Consider the following 18,626-nt stretch of genomic DNA (forward strand, 5'->3'; position numbering starts at 1 on the left):
TGACCTAATGGTTCTTATCTGTCCTTACAGCCATTATGTCATCACAGTTCCTGCAAATATAGCACAGGGGGCCAAAGAGAAAGCCTGTGTGACTTTTCTTGATCTGAAGGGGCCGGTTGACCTTAAAATAGAGCTTAAGCATGATGACCAAGTTCACATTATAGCTGAACATACAGTAACCACTGCTGATCATTCCGAGTGCTATAGTTTCCAGGTCTGTATATGTTTCCAAAGTTGTGACAGAACAATGTACAATACATACTTTATAAAGTATTTGTATTAACATCTATAGTATAAAAATGTACAAAAATTCCCCATTGACGTGTCAATAAATAATTTTTATGATGATGTCAGAACCTAAAGCTCATGAACAGCACTTTATAGACACGACTTTTCTCTTTCTGTAGAAGAAATCTGTTACCGGAGGCTATTGTAAGAAGTTCATGCTGAATATAAGCCATAGGCCCTAGGCTGTAAATGAAAGTTAAATGCAATGAGGATGGCACCATTGAAGGATACAAAGCAAGACTCATTGTCCAAGGGATACTCACAAAAATATGGAGGGGACTACGATGAGACATTTGCTCCAGTGGTTAAACACGCTACAATCAGAGCTTTGCTCTCTGTAGCAGCTAAAAACAAAACTGAGGACATTTTCACGGAACTGTGGTATCCCACCACGGAAGTTCCTTGTATGGCACCTGTCGCAAAAGCCTTATACTTAAAAGTAAGGTGGTGATGAAGATATTAATTAGTTTCACCATCAGATGTCAGTATTCTATGTATGAGCTTGTGTATATGTGTTGCACAGCTGTAGTTAGTAAAGGGTTACTGTTTTTTTTTTTGTATTCTGTGATCCTATGGTCCAATGGAGATACTTCTTTTCCTTCTACCTATCTCTGTACCTCTTTTTTTGCACACTCTCTCTTCTCCACCACTCACAGGGGCTCTTATATAGCCTTGTAGGAAGTAGTCACTTAGGGAGAGGAAGCGTAGTGTCAGTTTTCCCTCTTATTCTCTGGGGAGTGGGACACACACACAGAAAGGGCGTCCCTGCTGAACTTAGCCAGGGCCTGGCTCTGCCAGGATCCCTGTCCGGGACAATCCAGCTGGGTTAGTGAGTTGGTCAAAGACACACGTGTATGGAGAACCTACAGACTTTCACTTCTAAGAGTATAACTATGGACACTATGCAGTGTTAGACCCCAACAGGAGGACAAGTCAGAGATCACCCCAGCCCATGCCGTGAACCTCTCGAAACAGTGCAGGACAGTGTCGTATGACAGAGGAACTGACCTGGATAGAGCAAAGCAACCGTACAAAGGTCTACGCACTCTATGTCGCAGCGCAGGTGACCCCGGATAATTTTCGACACTTAGCTAATCTCAGGTAACCAAGACTAGGGCTTGTGTCACCCTGATAGGACGGGTACCCTGACACTGCAGGGCAGAAGGTGGTTAGTGAAACACAGGCACAAGTATTCTTCTCTTAAGTATCTCTCTCTCAAGTTCCAGCAAAGCACACTACTACCCTGGGTTGGGGCTCTTACGACAAACTCCTCTCCTCTTCTCTTCACTGCTCAACACTAAGCTGCACCAGTACTGCTATTGTATCTCAGCACTTAAAGTATCTCTCAGCACAGATCCAGTGAACGCAAGCCTGTGCCAAAGAAGTTGTATATTACCAGTGTATCCTGTATCACAACAGACTATTAGTAAAGCCATTTTATTTATTTTACTGGGACTCAGTGATCATTGCACCAGCACCTACACCTACCGGCTACACACTCATTGGGTTACTCTTCCCTTTCTGTTTGTGGCAGTTCTGACAATCTTGGTGGGTCATCTTCCCACTCTTGACCACTGTGACAAGAGCCCAAGGGACCTATTAAAGCCCGGCAGGTCACAGACCATTGGGTAATAATATAGCCAGAAATAACCTAAAAACAGGTGTACCACCTACCTGTGTCCTGAACCAGCACCGGGGTCACGACATCATCTGGTGGTTCACACACACGTCAACCACAGAACAACCGTAAGGATATAAAGACGCACAAAGACCAGACCAAGTATGTAAACTTTAGTACAGTATATATGGTCCAAAACAGGCCATCAGAACACAGAATGTAAAATTACTAAAAGTACTTACTAGTGAAGGTTTTTATCGGAGTAGGGCAGACCCCTGCCTGTACACAAAGAAACTGACAGATGGATTTTTGTGCTTATTTATGTGGAAATTCTTTTAGTCTGTCTGGAGCAAGAAGGGGATGAAACAGGAGTACTACAAACCCTGATTCTAAACTCTGAGACCAAAGATCCTTGAAATATAAACAACTATCGTGGTGTTAAAATCTTGAAAGAAGAAGATGGTAGTTTTCTTCTAAACCATAAGCACAAAATTTAAGAAATATTTGGCACTTTTTGATTGAAAGACAGAAAAACAGTAAGGTCTCCGAAAAAAATGAACTACCTGAAACAGAGAAACCGTAAAAGTACTTTGCTACCAAATGATAACCAATAAAGAAGGAACATAGGGAAATTGTTATATGTTATATATATATATATATATATATATATATATATATATATATATATATATATATATTACTACTGCTACAAGACCTGATCTTGCAGCAGCAGTAGGATCATTATGTGAAAATACCAAGTAAGGCTGGGTTCACACTGCATTTTTGCAATCTGTTTTCTTCATCCATTTTTTGCAAAAAACAAATGAATAACAGATGAAAAAAGGATGCATTTGTGTCCATCTGTTTTGATCCGTTTTTCCATTATCTTCTATTATAAAAAAATTGATCCTTTTTTTTAACGGACACAAAAGTAGTGTCAACACTACTTTTGTGTCTGTTAAAAAAAATGGATCTGTTTTGATCCATTTTTTTTATAATGGAAGTCAATATTTGCAATTAAAAGTTATGTTTTAATTTTATCTTCACGATCTGGGAGTGCTGACCTATTCACAACCTACCTACTAGTTCCATTTGCCATGTGATAAGCATTTCCAGGCTTCATCGCAGGTGTTTTTCTTGTTATTAATGATCTGATGAAGCCTGGTAATACTGATCTAATGGTAAAGCCCAAACAATTATTATAGACAAAATTGCAGAGGCCACATAAATAATTAGACTCTAATAATATAAAGAAAGACAAATGACGAGAACTGCAAATGTATGAACACTGCCTTATTGTACTGCAATGCACCTATGTGAGAAACTGATTTAAAAAGTATATTTGACAATAATTAAACAGTTCCATAATACATAAACTGTGATATTCTTTTAAGGCATGGAAGACAAAAAAAAAAACCTTAACTTCCATTTCTTATTAGGTTCCAGTAATAAAAAGTGGTAAACACATCTGTCTGTTACATGTATCTGTACACGGAGATAATATCAATGTAGATGAAAGCAAAAAAATAGCCATCATTGAAAGAAGAGATGTGTGCGTCATTCAGACTGATAAGTCCACATACAAGCCAGGAGATATAGGTAAGGACAAAAACAGAGGGAAAAAAGGAGACCTAGCTTATGCATAGAGAAATTTAAGCGACTCTGTACCAACAATCTTACCCCCCCCCTCCCCCCCCCCCCCCCAAAACCGCTTGTATATTCAGGTAGCTGCTTTTAATCCAAGGTCTGTCCTGGAGTCCGTTCAGCAGTTGATGCAGTTATTGTCCTAAAGAAACAACTTTTAAACTGGCAGCTCTGTGCCCAACGGCCAGGGCTTAGATTGTGTATGCATTACCCTGGCACAACATCTCTGTCCCCCCTTTCCTCCCTCCTCATCATCATTAGAAATGCTACAGGCAGATTGTCTCCTATTCATCAGCTGTGTGAACACTGAACATGCGCTGGATCGTTAAGGCACCTGTGAAATGTTCAGACAGGAGAAAATGTTCCAGTGGCATTCCTAATGATGAAGAGGGTGGGGAGGAGGGATGGAGGGGTGCTGCAAAGTTAGGGCACAGATACTCTAAGCCCCGGCCATTGGGCACTGGGCTACAAGTTTAAAAGTTGTTTTTTCTGTCAATAACCGCATCACCTACTGAACGGACCACAGGACAGATCTTGGATTAAAAGCAGCTATCTCAAGGTACAAGTGGTTTTGAGGGGTCAGATTGTGGGTACAGAGTCACTTTAAAGCTTTTGCCAATAACAGACGTTCAGATTGCTACTTTAACAGGTCTCTGGATTGGCAAGTTTTGCTATTTTTCTGTTGTTTTTTGTTTTTTCTTTGTGCTGACATTCACTTTCTTGGACCCATGAATGGATATTATTCTGAGGGCCCATGTACTATAGGGGATATTTATTAAAGGGGTTCTCCAGAGCTACAAAAACATGGCCACTTTCTTCCAGAGGTCACTTAACATCACTCTTGCCTCCAGTTCAGCTAAAATTTGCAATTAAGCTCCATTTACTTCAATAGAACTGAGTTTCAAAACCTGCACCCAAACTAGAGACAAGAGAGGGGGTTGTCTCTGGAAGAAAGTGGCCATGTTTTTGAGCTTGTGCCCCTGGAATACACCAGGGAGAAAGCACAGATTATTGCTTTCTCCATGGCATATGAGGGGAGGGTTAAGGAAGGGCGGAGGTGTGGCCTCATCCGGCGCCTGATTTATTTAAAAAGAAGGTGGGGCTTTATTTAGGACTGGCGTATGAGTATACGAGTCTTGATAAATCTTCCCCTCTATATGTAAAGCATATACTGCTTAGAGACAGTTAAAGCATTGTGCTTACATATATATATATATATATATATATATATATATATATATACACTGCAACCTAGTAGTACTGTTGTAATTCCTAACTCAGTCTCTATCCTCTGTACCATGGGTTTACCTCACTAAACAGTCTCTATTCGACAAGCCTTGCTCTGCAGCTCAGTTCTGCTCAGACCCTTCCTATTGCTAATGAAAATTATGATTGATTTATGTTTATTTCTCCTATAAGTAAAATGCTTCTAGGGTGGTCTGCTGGCAAATGATCCTGGAGAGGGAGATAGCTAGGTGGGGGGAGGAAGAGTCCAGTTCAGATACAGATACAATTCAGTGTATCTTGTCTTATGCGTGAAGTAACAATTACTATCTCGCTGTCATATTCTATTCTAGTGAAATTTCTGGTGATATCTGTAAACCTTGATTTTCAACCAATAAATAAACAGGTGAGAGTGTATTTGTTTATTTGTTTGTTTATTTCTTGGCCACCGCAATATGTTCATGTAACTAACAAATAGGACTTTAACAGGTTAAAGAGCAATATTTAACATGAAAATACCCAACACATCATATATACTAAGAAGCCATTCACTTTTCTAGTGCACCAATGAGTTTTCCAAAGCACGTATAGTTTCAGATACCTGGGGGTCGCCTGCCACAGTAAGTCCATCCCGCCTTGCGGTGGGCACTGGTGAATCCACTCCACTCCCTGGTGGGGCTTACATAATCTCTTATGGGGCAGTCATATTTTACAGTCCTGTGTTAATGCTCCTTTTTCTACAGCTTGTAGATTATAAAGAAGAGGAGGATAGAGTATCACATCACTGCCGGATCAGACTGCACGTTTTACATTATACTGTATCATTTACAATTTATAACCTATTTATAAGTATTAATATTTGATCAACATTTATTTTATTTGTAACAGTATTATTTTCATTTCCTTTTTTTTAGCATCCCTTGGTTGAAATAATAGTAAGTATAACAAGTATATTCCTGGGATAGAGTAGTAGGAGGTAATGGCAAAGTGCAACACTGAGAATTCTAAGTTTGGACCCTCTGCGATCTCTTATTTTTCCCCTATCCTGTGGATAGGGGATATGTTAATTCTTGCCAGACAACCTCTTCAAGTTTAGAAACTTTTTTTTACACCAGTCTGGTCTGGGCAAGACTGACTAGAGAGTTCAATTCATAAGGGTTAGATTTAGCTTTGCAGGGATTGGTTCACACTAGAAAAAAAGAAGCATTGAAGCTTCCTGTGGGAGTGTCTTGTGAACAGAATCTTTACTGACATGTGAGCACTAGGTATGGTAAAATCAAAGCAGTAACGTTAACCTCAGTGTATGCTGCTTAAGACTATGTTCACACACAGTATTTTTGCTCAGTATTTTGGTCCTCATATTGCAACCAAAACCAAGAGTGGATAAAAAACCCCCAGAAAGGCTATGTTCTCTCACTGTTTAAATTTAGTGGATGGCCATCATTAAATGGTAAATAATTGGCATTATTTTAAAACCTCGGCCGTTGTTATGAAATAACGACCATTATTTGTCATAAAATGACGGCCATCCACTAAATTTGAACAGTGTGTGAACGTAGCCTTTCTGTGTTTTCAATCAACTCCTGGTTTTGGCTGCAATATGAGGACAAAAATACTGTGTGTGAACCCATCCTAAGGCTATGTTCACACTAGGTAGGTTTCGTAATAATCACGGCCGTTGTTCGCAACAACGGCCAAGATTAATACGAAACTTATATAGTGCTGCCATCTATGGAATCCCGGCCGGAGCATATACACATAGTATACACTCCGTCTGGGATCGCTAGTGGCGCCACAAAAAAACTGACATGTTAGTTTCCTGCTGCCACTTTTCATTGCACACACCATTGTGTGCAGCGGCGAATTGGGATGCGGGCACGCACAGATGCACTTGCATCCCAATTCATCAGAAGTGAAGATCATCCGCCCGCTACTGCAGCACCAGCTGGGATGATCTTCTCTGACACCGGCCGTTCAATGACCTGGCCGGGTAACAGAACGGCCGGAGTCTTATGCCATGTGAACATGGTCCAATAGTGTATAGCAGTGTAAGGCTAGGTTAACCCTGCGTTTTTGCTGTTTGTTTAATGTATCTGCTTTATGGGGAAAAATGGATGCAGTTTTTTTTTTTTTTAAATTGACTTACATTATAAGGCTGCGTTCACACTACGTATATTTCAGTTAAAAAAGAGTGAGTGTGAACCTAGCCTAACAAGCAAAATTGCAGAACAAACAAGAAACTTGCGATACTCAGATACCATTTAAGCTAAGTTTTTCCAGGTTTTAGCTGATATCAGTGTTTCCTGGGGCAGTGTTCCACTAGATCAGACTAGTCAGACTTCCGTGCCATAGGGAACCACATTATTCACCTTTTCTTTTACAGGACCCAAATGAAAACCGCATAGCCCAGTGGCTGGATGTGTCTACAAAGCAAGGGTTTGCAGACTTTAGCTTCCATCTGGCCAATGAATTAGCTCTTGGAGATTACAAAATTAACATTCCTCGCGTCTGTCATAATTCTTTTATAGTTGATGAGTACGGTAAGTTGATGTGAAAATAAATAAAATAAAGATAAAATGTTAAATGTTTAAAGAGCAGGTGTAGTAAACATTATAAAGCTTCAGTGATTTACACATCCATAGCAAAGCTCTACGTAGTGGATGTTTTTTTATGTGGATCCCTGTGAGAACAGTTTGTGCTATAATACATTACTTGCTGTATTAGGCTATGTTCACACACCATATATTTTCGTAAAACCACGGCCGTTGTACAGCAGTCGTGATTTATATGGAAATATACATCCATTGCTGCCTAGGAATCCCGGCCGGAGAGTATACACATAGTATACGCTCCAGTCGGGATCCCTAGCGCCACTGCAAACAACTGACATGTCAGTTTTCTGCGGCCACTATTTATTGAATAGCTGCCGCAGAAAACTATGTCAGTGCACACTGTGGAGCGAGCGGCTCCAGCTGCTCACTCCATAGTGTGCAGGGGAGTGTTCTGATGGGGGCGCCCTGAACACTGCGGCTGAAAATATCATCTGTCCGGTACTGCAGTAACAGCCAGGATGATCTTCTCAGAGACCGGCCGTTCCGTGACCCGGCCTGGTCACGGAATGGCTGGTCTCATACTGTGTGTGTGTACATAGCCTTAGACATGTACTCTCCACAACAGCAGGGTGATTCTATTGGAAAAGATGGTACTTCTTGGAACCCATGTAGTTTCTGTGGGTCTTAATATGGAAACATGTCTACTTTACAGTCAGCGAGGTGGCATATATTTAGGCAGTTAAAATCCAGCATGGGTGACCCTTTCTTCCCCTGATATTATCCATCTTGGGAGAGTCAGGGGGCCTTCATACACATTAGTGATTTGGCTGGCCCCACCAAAGTTAATATGTTTAGCTTCCTTTCCATTACTGTGTACGGAAACCTTCAAATTAAAAGTAAGACCAAAGTTATTAGATTGTTAGAATTTGTAATCACTATAATAATGTCTATTGTCTTTAGTGCTGAAGAGGTTTGAGTTTAATCTTAATTACCCATCTGATATAGCAACAACTGATAAGTCCTTTCACCTGGAAGCATGCGGCAGGTAAGAAGAGCTATAATATTGCATGACTCCCAATGGGACTCTTACCCATATGTAAATAGTACACAATGGGGAAGATTGCCCCTAGCAACCAATCAGATTTCACCTTATATTTTCCAAAGAGTCTGTGAGGAATGAAAGGTGGAATCTGATTGGTTGCTAGGGGCAACTGGGCCAGTTTCACTTTACATCATGTTTGATAAATCTCTCCCAATCTGTTTATAACACATGGGTCTATCTTCTCTAACTATCAAAATAAATGGGTACTAGGACATCCAGAAAAAAATAAACATGATGCATAAGCATATATCTTCATACCTGTCTACACCAGTGCTAAAACCACTGAAAATCTATTTGCGTATGTAATTCTGCCGTCCGCTTAACCCCTTCAGATGCCGGCCGCCTCCCACACCGCATACATACCTCCTCGCTCCACGGGGTCCCGGCGTCCTGCTCTCGCACCCGGCCAATCAGTGTGTTGCCCTGCCGCAGCCACTGATTGGCCGGGCGGGAGAGCAGGATGCCGGGACCCCGTGGAGGGAGGACAGGTAATGTATACAGAGGGGGAGCCAGGCGGCAACAGAAGGGGTTAGGCGGCCGGCAGAATTACATACACGCAGCAGTCGTTTAGACCGCTGCATGTATGTAATGACAGTGATCTGCCAGGACCTAGCCGACTCGCATCGTTATTAACGCTGCGAGTCGGTACGTGTGAAGGCACCCTTACTGTGACACCTGACAGAAACACTTTTACCTTGGTACGTAAAGACAAAGAAACACATAGTGGGTCACTACAGGACTACCCTTTTATTAGATTAAAGGGGCTGCAGTACTCCTTACATTCTTGTGCCTTTAATTATTAATAAATGTAAACATTATACAATATATTAATAAGGCTCAGACCACTAAACTGGATTTAAAATAAAGCGAATAGTCAAACAGTTCATGAGAGAATGGCAGCATCTGTAACTAATGTCTTTATTTCCAGTTATACATATGGAAAGCCAGTAGAGGGTATAATTGATCTTTCGGTATGTGCTGAAGTATGTGAAGATAAATATTTTTGTGAATCCTATTACAATAATGAAGAAGAAACAGATGAGAAAAAATGTGTATACATTAAAGGAGAGAAGGTGAGAGTAAGATTTCCTTTAGAATCATAATTTTATCCTGTTAGTTGCAAGAACATAATAAAGGAATGTCTATACAAAATGATAAAAATGTGCAAATTTCTTTAAAATTGTTGTATAATGTATTTCATGTCATAACTTAAAGGGAATGTCTCACATTATTATTATTATTATTATTATTATTATTATTTTTTTTTTTTTTTTTTTGTTTGTTTCATTTAATTAATATCTTTAAAAATAGTTAGACTTTGATTTCTGTTTTTGTGTTTTGTAAAATATTAATAATGTGCTTCACTGGGGGCTGCCATTTGCAATAGCATCTTTGTACCGTATGTCTCCTTGCACAACACATACACAGTTGCTTTATGGCAGTACATAGCAGTATATGGCAGTACATAGGAGTCAATGGACAGCTCCCGTCCCATCTGCTACAATGTAGCTGAGAGCTGACATGCGCAGCTCACAGCACACATGGAGTAGAAGAGGGAGCCAGACGCCAAACTGCTAGAGCCCCCAGGGAAGGTGCACTGTGCCCAGCACTGACCTCAGCAGGTAGCCGTGCTCTCCCTCTCCCCCTGTTCGGGTTGTGACTGATCTGATAAGGAGCCCGGCAGCCGTCGCTCAGCTCCGTGTAAGAGGAAGGTGAAGGGATGCTCAGAGAAGTACAGTAGCTCATGCTGGGATAGGGGGAGCTCAGCCTGGGGAGATAAAAAAGTGTCACACTGACCAGAGTAATAAAGGTAAAAGCTGTCAGTGTGTTAACCCCTTCCTTCCCAATGTCAGGACACTGCCTGCGGCTACTACAATGCATCTGTGTGTGTACACAAAACAAGAGTCCGTGGAGCCTCGGTTTTGAGTCTCAAAACATGGGAATAGCCAGATATCTCTAGCCTGTTGCCACGGGGGGGGGGGGGGGGGGGGGTGCCTTCATGATGGGGAGAGCAACACACCACCCTGATAGATGGACCCTTAAGTCCCACTCAGTTGCGAGTATTGGAACATAAATAGGGAAACAACAGGGTGGCCCCTATTTGTCAATGTCTAACTCAAGGAGTGAGTATTGAGATCATGACAATGGCTTGCAAAGGCAGGCATCAGTCCACAGGATGCTCCACGGACTCTTGTTTTGCATATTTAAATTTTTGGGGGCATCAGTGGAGACTTTTGAGTACTTCATTGGATTTTTTCATTGATCTCCTTGAGTTCAGTGATTACTGTGTTTTGTTGATATATATATATATATATATATATATATATAATGCAAGGCTAAAATGATAAAGATGGGTTTTATATATGACCTGGCAAAAAAATCTTTATTCCAACTCCCAGACAATTAGTAGCAGCTGAGGTGTAGTATGGGGTTCTGCAGCAGCTGAGGTGTATGATGAGATTTTGCAGCAGCTGAGGTGTGTGGTATGGGGTTCTGCAGCAGCTGAGGTGTATGATAAGGTTCTGCAGCAGCTGAGGTATGATGAGGTTCTGCAGCAGCTTGGGTGTGTGGTATGGGGTTTTGCAGCAACTGAGGTTTATAATGATGTTCTGCAGAAGCTGAGGTTAGAGATGAGCGAACTTTTCAAAAGTTCGTTCCGACCGGACTTCCAGATTTTTTTGAAAAGTTTGATTTGACCGAATTTCGGATTTCTTTGGATTTCATAGTTTAAAGCATCTATATGATACGGTGGTAGTGTATTTGGCTGAATTTAGGGCTCTACATGTCAGTAACATCATTATCTTTTCAATATCTCAAAGTAAATTTTTTTTGTAGACTTCAATATTCACCATTACAGGGTCTATGCAGGAAACTCACCATTACAGGGTCTATGCAGGAAACTCACCATTACAGGGTCTATGCAGGAAATTCACCATTACAGGGTCTATGCAGGAAATTCACCATTAAGTGTAGCTTCATACGTACCGTATCGCTGCGTATTTAACGCTGCATATTTATCGCTGCGTTTTTATCGATGTGTGTTTGGTGCGATTTTTACATGCGAGTTTTGATTTTCACATGATTTTCATGTGAAAATCAAAACTCACATGTAAAAATCGCACCAAACACGCAGCGATAAAAACGCAGCGTTAAATACACAGCGATACATTACGTGTGAAGCTACCCTAAAGGGTCTATGCAGGAAATTCACTATTACAGGGTCTATGCAGGAAAAGGTCATAAATGCAGTGAAGGAGCAGCAGTAGTCATTGGAGGCCAGTGGAGGTCCAGCAATAGTAATTTGAGGCCAGTACAGGAGCCGCAGTAGTCATGCACGAGGTATATATTTGTGCCTCAGGAAAACAACTATGTCATATACACTCTTCCAAGGGTCCAACTATAGTACTTGTATATCTGTATAGCACGTTTTTGTTCTGGGCACCCTTTGCTCTCCTATGCCTAATCTATAGAGATGAGCGAACCTCGAGCATGTTCGAGTCTATCCGAACCCGATCATTCGGCATTTGATTAGCGGTGGCTGCTGAAGTTGGATAAAGCTGTAAGGTTGTCTGGAAAACATGGATACAGCCAATGACTATATCTATGTTTTCCACATAGCCTTAGGGCTTTATCCAAGTTCAGCAGCCACCGCTAATCAAATGCCGAACGATCGGGTTTGGATGGACTCGAGCATGCTCGAGGTATGCTCATCTCTACTAATCTATCTACCTATCTATCTTTCGCCCTCTCTATTTTTCTCTCTAAGGGTACAAACCCACTTGCCGGATCTGCAGCGAGTCTCCTTGCTGCGTTTTTGCAGCGAGACTCGCTGCAGATCCCAACCCTATACTTTCATTAGCAGAGAAACTCTCAGCAGGGATGTACATCCCTGCTGCAATTTTGTCTGCAGCCCTCCCCATTAACCCCCTAGCCGCCGGACATTATACATTACCGGGTCCCCGTTCCTGCTTGCTTCGGGGCTCCCAGTGTCTTCACGGCCCGCCCGGCCAATCAGTGCGCTGCGGCAGGGCTGCGCACTGATGGGCCGGGCAGAACGTGCCGGGAGCCGCCGAAGCAAGCAGGAGCGGGGACCTGGTAATGTATATCCTGCCCGCCCCCCCTGCAGCCCCGATCGCCCCCGGCCGCCTGATCGCCCCCCGCACCCCCCGGCCGCATGATCACCCCCCGCACCCTCCGGCCGCATGGTCGCCCCCCGCACCCCCCTGGCCGCACGATCGCCCCCCGCAGCCCTGATCGCCCCCGGCCGCATGATCAGCCCCCGCACCCCCCGGCCGCACGGGCTGTGGAGGGCGATCATGCGGCCGGGGGCTGCGGGGGGCGATCGTGCAGCCGGGGGGTGCGGGGGGCGATCGTGCGGCCGGGGGGTGCGGGGGGCGATCGTGCGGCCGGGGGGTGCGGGGGGCGATCGTGCGGCCGGGGGCTGCGGGGGGCGATCGTGCGGCCGGGGGCTGGGGGCGATCGGGGCTGCAGGGGGGGCGGGCAGGATATACATTAACAGGTCCCGCTTCTGCTTGCTTCGGCGGCTCCCGGCACGTTCTGCCCGGCCAATCAGTGCGCTGCCCTGCCGCAGCGCACTGATTGGCAGGGCGGGCCGTGAAGACTCCGGGAGTCCTGAAGCAAGCAGGAACGGGGACTCGGTGATGTATAATGTCCGGCGGCTAGGGGGTTAATGGCGAGGGCTGCAGACAAAATCGCAGCAGGGATGTACATCCCTGCTGCGAGTTTCTCTGCTAATGAAAGTATAGGGCTGGGATCTGCAATGAGTCTCGCTGCAAAAACGCAGCAAGGAGACTCGCTGCAGATCCGGCAAGTGGGTTTGTACCCTTAATCACTATATGTTTCTCCTCTCCGTTTTCCTAGTAATCTTTTTGTCTTTTTGGCTTTTGTAGAAAAGCTGCTGTGCAGCAGCAGCGTTTTGTCACTGACGAGCTCTGTGCTGTGTTTCTCCTTCCTCTCTCTCTGCAGACTGCGTCGTGCGGTCATGTGACCGCTCCTCTTAAAGCAATACCGACGTCACACAGGAGGTGGGCTAATGCAACATCCCTGCTGATTGGATGTGTTTCAGGCATCATGGAAAATCCGGAACACTTCCTGCTTTCTAAAATGGCGGCTGTCATTTTAGAAAGCAAGGGAAAAAAAATCAGAGTGGACTTTCAAAAATCCGAATCCGACCGGAGTCGGACTTTTGGAAAAATCCAAACCGGATCCCATACCGGCCGAACCGGTTTGCTGATTTCTAGCTGAGGTGTGTATGATGATGATCTGCAGTGGCAGCTGAGATGTATAGTATGGGGTTGTACAGCAGCTGAAGTATGTTGTATGGTCAAATCAATTTCTAGTACCTAGATAATATACCTGATTTCCCAGTGGCTAAAAAGTAACTTTTATTTAGATCAATTTAAAATGTAACAAGAACGCTATAGTGTGAGTGCGAGGTTAAAATGTCAATGAGATGGTTGTGTGATGCTAGAATAACCCCTTGTTAGGCGTGCTGTTAAGCGTTGCTGTATGTATCGAAGGCACTAAGTATAGAGTGTCAGGAGTTTAGTGCATCACAAACATCCCTATGAGTAAGACATCGGAGGAACACTGGATAATAGTCACTATTGCAATTGGAAAACTATATGACATTACTTGTTGGTTAATATTTATTATTATTATTATTTTTTTTTTATTTTTTTTTTCAGCCTGACAGTAAAGGATGTGTCTCTAGAGATATTCAACTTGCATTTTTTGACTTGTCAACCGCAGAACAAAGTCTTTTACAGATTAAATCTAAGCTCACAGAGGAAGTTACTGGTAAGTGATAGAAGGGAAACACCTCAACAATGGGGACATTTTTAACAATGAAAATGCCTTCACATTACATAAATGTTACATTAAGGCACATCCATCCTGCAGCAATGTTTAGTTTTGTGGGAGAACACCAGGGTATCCAAGTGAACAAAGAACAAAATATGATGAAACCAAAGATATTGATCTTTATTCTTTAAATTTAGCAACCAGCAGGAAGCACTAACAACTTATATTTATCTTTCCACAAATTCCCCCCTCCCCCATATCTACCATCACATGGCTACTGGTTCAGCTCACACTAGATGTTGATCAGAATCATTTTAACCTAATCACAAGAGATGAGTGAACCGAAATCGTCAAACCCAGGTTGAGATTAAACTTTGCAAAAAGTTTGGTACGTTAGCAAACCAAACTTTTTTCAGAGTTTAAAGGAACCATTTAAAAAAAAAACAGCAACAATATTTTGGTTTCAGTTTCGTTGTTAACAAAAATCAGCAAAATTGGAATGAAAATATGCTGTATTAAGTAACTATATAGCACAATAGCTGTCGGCATGCAAGGGGTTCGCTATAATGCATTAATGCCACCAGTTATTTTACTATATAGTTACTTAATACAACATATCTTCCATCTACTTTTGCTATTTTTAATTTATAATAACAAAACTGAAACGAAAATAGACTTCAAAATTAATTAATTAATTTACCAGCAATATTTATCTTTTCACTGAATGAGGTAATTGCTGGTAAATTTTTTAATGAAATCGCTACAATGTAGAAGCATGTGTGCAAGCTAATTGACTTTGTAACAATTAGGCAATTCATTTTTTACACAATCAATTAGCTTGCTACACAGACTGATGACTGGTTCTTAGCTGACCATCTGCCTACCATCTCCCCTCTTCTTATTTCTGCCCAAATGGTGTGTGTTGTGGGCTCATTGGGAAGAGGTGATTCATTTGTTGATATCCAGCTATACTTGTATGTGTCCAGTTACCATGTTGTATAAGTGAAAATATTGTGAGCATGGTTACATGTGCTCACTTGAATGTAAGGAGTGGGCATATACGTGATCTAGCGTATGTGATGTGCATAGATATCTATGTGCATTCATATAAAGGGTAAGCATACATGTATGTTTGTGTATTTGCATGCATGTAGTGACTGCTATCTGGTGGTGTATCTGATTTACTTTATCTAAAGAACCCCCACATACCATGCTAAAATTACTTTTATTTGAGCAGAAGGGACATAGGGACTAAACCTGTTTGCCATTTTCAAAGGATGTAAAGGCTATCAAAGGTTTTACATTGTACACTGGTCCATCAATATTTCAATGTCCCTGTTCCTGACCCCAATTGATCCTGATCACCATTGATTATGTGCTCCCAGGGATCAAGGTATGATATCAAAGCTACAATATCCTACTACACTAAGATCATCATCAGAAATGTTCCCTCCTGCTAAAAGAGCCTCAATATCTAAAAGTCAAACAATGATTAAATCACTTTTATCATTTTATTCATAAATTTACTGGCAATAATTATCTTTGCACTTAATGTGGTAATTGCTGGTAAATTTATGAATGAAATCGCTAGGTACAATGTACAGTAGTAGCATGTGTACAAGCTAATTGACTGTGTGACAATTAGTAAATTAGCTTGTTACACAATCAATCAGCTTGTTACACAGTCAATTAGCTGGTACACATGCCACTAAATTGTACCTAGTGATTTCATTCATACATTTACCGGCAATTTACCTTCAAAAAGGTAAATTGAAAAGGTCATTATTGCCAGTAAATTTGTGAATGAAATTTGTTGTATATTTTCGTAAAGGAAAAATAACAAAACTAAAATGAAAATGTGCTGTGTTGAGCAATTACTGTATATAGTGAAATAACTGGCCGCATTAATGCATTATAGCGATTCCCTTGCATTAATGCCGCCAGCTATTTCAATATGTAGTTACATAATACAGTATATTTTCATTCTAATTTTGCTACTTTTTTGTTTACAAAAGCATAATTAAAATGAAAATATGCTGTTTTAACTTAATACACGGTTCATTTCGGTTCGGTTCGCAAGTTTGTAAACTGTATGCCAAAAATTTGCAAACTGGCGAACCAAATTTTAAAAAAATTCTCTCATCTCTACTAATCTCCTATTCTTACCAAGGTTTTACTGCAATATTCTCATAAGCAGCCTAGTACTAGCTATTGTAATACATACTGTAAATGGACAAGGCCTCTCACATAAGCAAATATGCTGCCATAATCTTTTTACAAGACCTCACTTCTGGAGATGCATAGATAGGATAATGATGAGATTAGATATCAATAGGATTCCTGGGATTATACCAATATATAATTATAGTAATAAAGATATCCTATCCTGCTCATTACGAGACGTGCAGGTTGCTCCATTTCTCTGTATAAATATATATTCATTCATTCAGGTCATAGTGAGGAAGCAGCAGCTGATATATACCTCAACTTTTCAAAGAAAACAATTCAATTTGTGGAATGTGAAAAATATTACGATGGAGGATTTCCATATTACGGCAAGGTACAAGTGAACTAATATAGGGGTATTGTCAATTTGCCATTTGTACGGTAGCATATTTACTAGATATGGCAAAAATTCCTGATAGATGCAGGCCTTACCTCTAAGACCCATACCTTTCTAAAAAATAAGAACTTCCTGGTAAAATCCTGCCTGTTTACAGATAGTAGTTCCTACAGGTGGTTGGGAACAGCTGAAGAGGTTGTTTTATGCCTTTTACGTACCTCCTTTATTCTTTTTGAGAAACTAAGAGTCTTGACTAGCTCTATGAAAGAGTCTAGATTGTCAGAATATGTTTCTGTTATACAAACAGCTGTGTGCAAAGACAGTGTCACATCAAATACAACCATTAAGAGTGAGGAATAACATAGAGGATATAAATAATGGTTATTTATAGGCTTGTTGTCTGGAGGATATGCTGCTTTGGAAGGGTCTTATAAGCTTTATCTTTTACCTTTACTCAGGTTAAAGTCAGTGATGAGAAAAATCAACCCATGGTTGATGAAGCTGTAACATTAATCATTTTAAAAAATGACAACTATTCCAATGTGACACGTATGAATCTGGTGACTGATTCACATGGAATTGCACATTTCAAAACCACAATCTCTGAATTAGCCGACTATATAGTGTTAAAGGTAAGTCGGAAGATGATTACATATAAATGTATAGTATTCCTGTTTATTAAATAAGATTCAGTACACATATATACATTGATGAATTATCCATGAGATGGAGCATCACAATTGCTAGAACAAAGCTGTCTGTGGTGCAGTATAGAGCTGCAAAACATAGATCACACATACTAACTAGAGATGAGCGAACCGGTTCGGCCAGTATGGGATCCGGGTCGGATTTTCCAAAAAGTCAGAGTCGGATCGGATTCGGATTTTTTGAAGTCTGCTCAGAATTTATTTTTTTTTCTTCTTGCTTTCTAAAATTGCAGCCGCCATTTTAGAAAGCAGGAAGTGTTGCAGGCGGGGAAAGCGCTTTCCCATGATGCCTGGAACACATCCAATCAGCAGGGATGTTGCACTAGCCCACCCCCTGTGTGGCATTGGTATAGCTTTAGGAGGAAGTCTGCACAGAGAGAGGAAGGAGACTGTTACCAGTGCATACAGCTCGTCAGTGACGAAACGCTGCTGCTGCACGCTGGTGTACTGAGAAGATATTCTACAAAAGCAAAGACAAAAAGATTATTAGGAAAGCGGAGAGGAGAAACATAGTGATTGAGAGAGAAAAATAACAGAAAAAACGTGCTATACAGATATCTAAGTACTTGTCACGGCCGCGGCGGCGGCCCATGCTCCGGGCCGCCGCCGCGACCTCCCCCCATCTCATGCAGCTGCCGGGGTCCCGGTGCAGGGACCCGGCGCTGCTACACGTTCGGCCCCGGGGGGCGCCTCACCTCTCCACGCTCCTGTCTCTCGCTGTGCCGGCCGGCGCGCGCGTCCCCGCCCCCTCGGGCGCGCGCGCGCCGGCTGTCTCAGATTTAAAGGGGCAGTGCGCTCCTAATTGGTAGTTGCACCAATCACTCCCCTATAAATCCCAGCATGCCCTGTCCCCTGTGTTGGAGCCTCTACATGCTTCCCATAGCGTTTGGCCCAGCTCCCTGTTGTTCCTGTGTCCTGTCCGTTACCTGGTCCCTAGTCCCTGTTCCTGAGTCCTGTCCGTTACCTGGTCCCTTGTCCCTGTTCCTGGTTCCTGTTCCCCTGTCACTCCACCTGTTCCTGTGTCCAGCCAGTCACGTGCTCTCTCATCTGCAGACTATTGCCTGTACCATCTCCTGCCACGCCTCGCCTGCCGACACCAGCAACC

At 42.2% G+C, this 18,626-nt stretch overlaps 1 protein-coding gene across 2 annotated transcripts in view; it reads left to right on the forward strand.

Moving 5' to 3' along the window:
* The first annotated feature begins 622 nt into the window (after positions 1-622).
* Positions 623-18,626, forward strand: part of LOC138799212 (alpha-2-macroglobulin-like) — a 76,903-nt gene continuing 58,899 nt past the window's right edge. For both annotated transcript variants that reach the window (XM_069980098.1, XM_069980099.1), the window contains exons 1-10: positions 623-727; positions 3,346-3,505; positions 5,128-5,180; positions 5,689-5,709; positions 7,158-7,314; positions 8,287-8,371; positions 9,357-9,501; positions 14,137-14,248; positions 16,702-16,811; positions 17,273-17,446. In XM_069980098.1, the coding sequence (XP_069836199.1) occupies positions 695-727; positions 3,346-3,505; positions 5,128-5,180; positions 5,689-5,709; positions 7,158-7,314; positions 8,287-8,371; positions 9,357-9,501; positions 14,137-14,248; positions 16,702-16,811; positions 17,273-17,446 (1,050 nt within the window). In that variant the 5' untranslated portion in view covers positions 623-694. The remainder of the gene's footprint in view (positions 728-3,345; positions 3,506-5,127; positions 5,181-5,688; positions 5,710-7,157; positions 7,315-8,286; positions 8,372-9,356; positions 9,502-14,136; positions 14,249-16,701; positions 16,812-17,272; positions 17,447-18,626) is intronic.

Source organism: Dendropsophus ebraccatus, chromosome 8, assembly GCF_027789765.1.
Source record: "Dendropsophus ebraccatus isolate aDenEbr1 chromosome 8, aDenEbr1.pat, whole genome shotgun sequence".
NCBI lineage: Eukaryota > Metazoa > Chordata > Amphibia > Anura > Hylidae > Dendropsophus > Dendropsophus ebraccatus.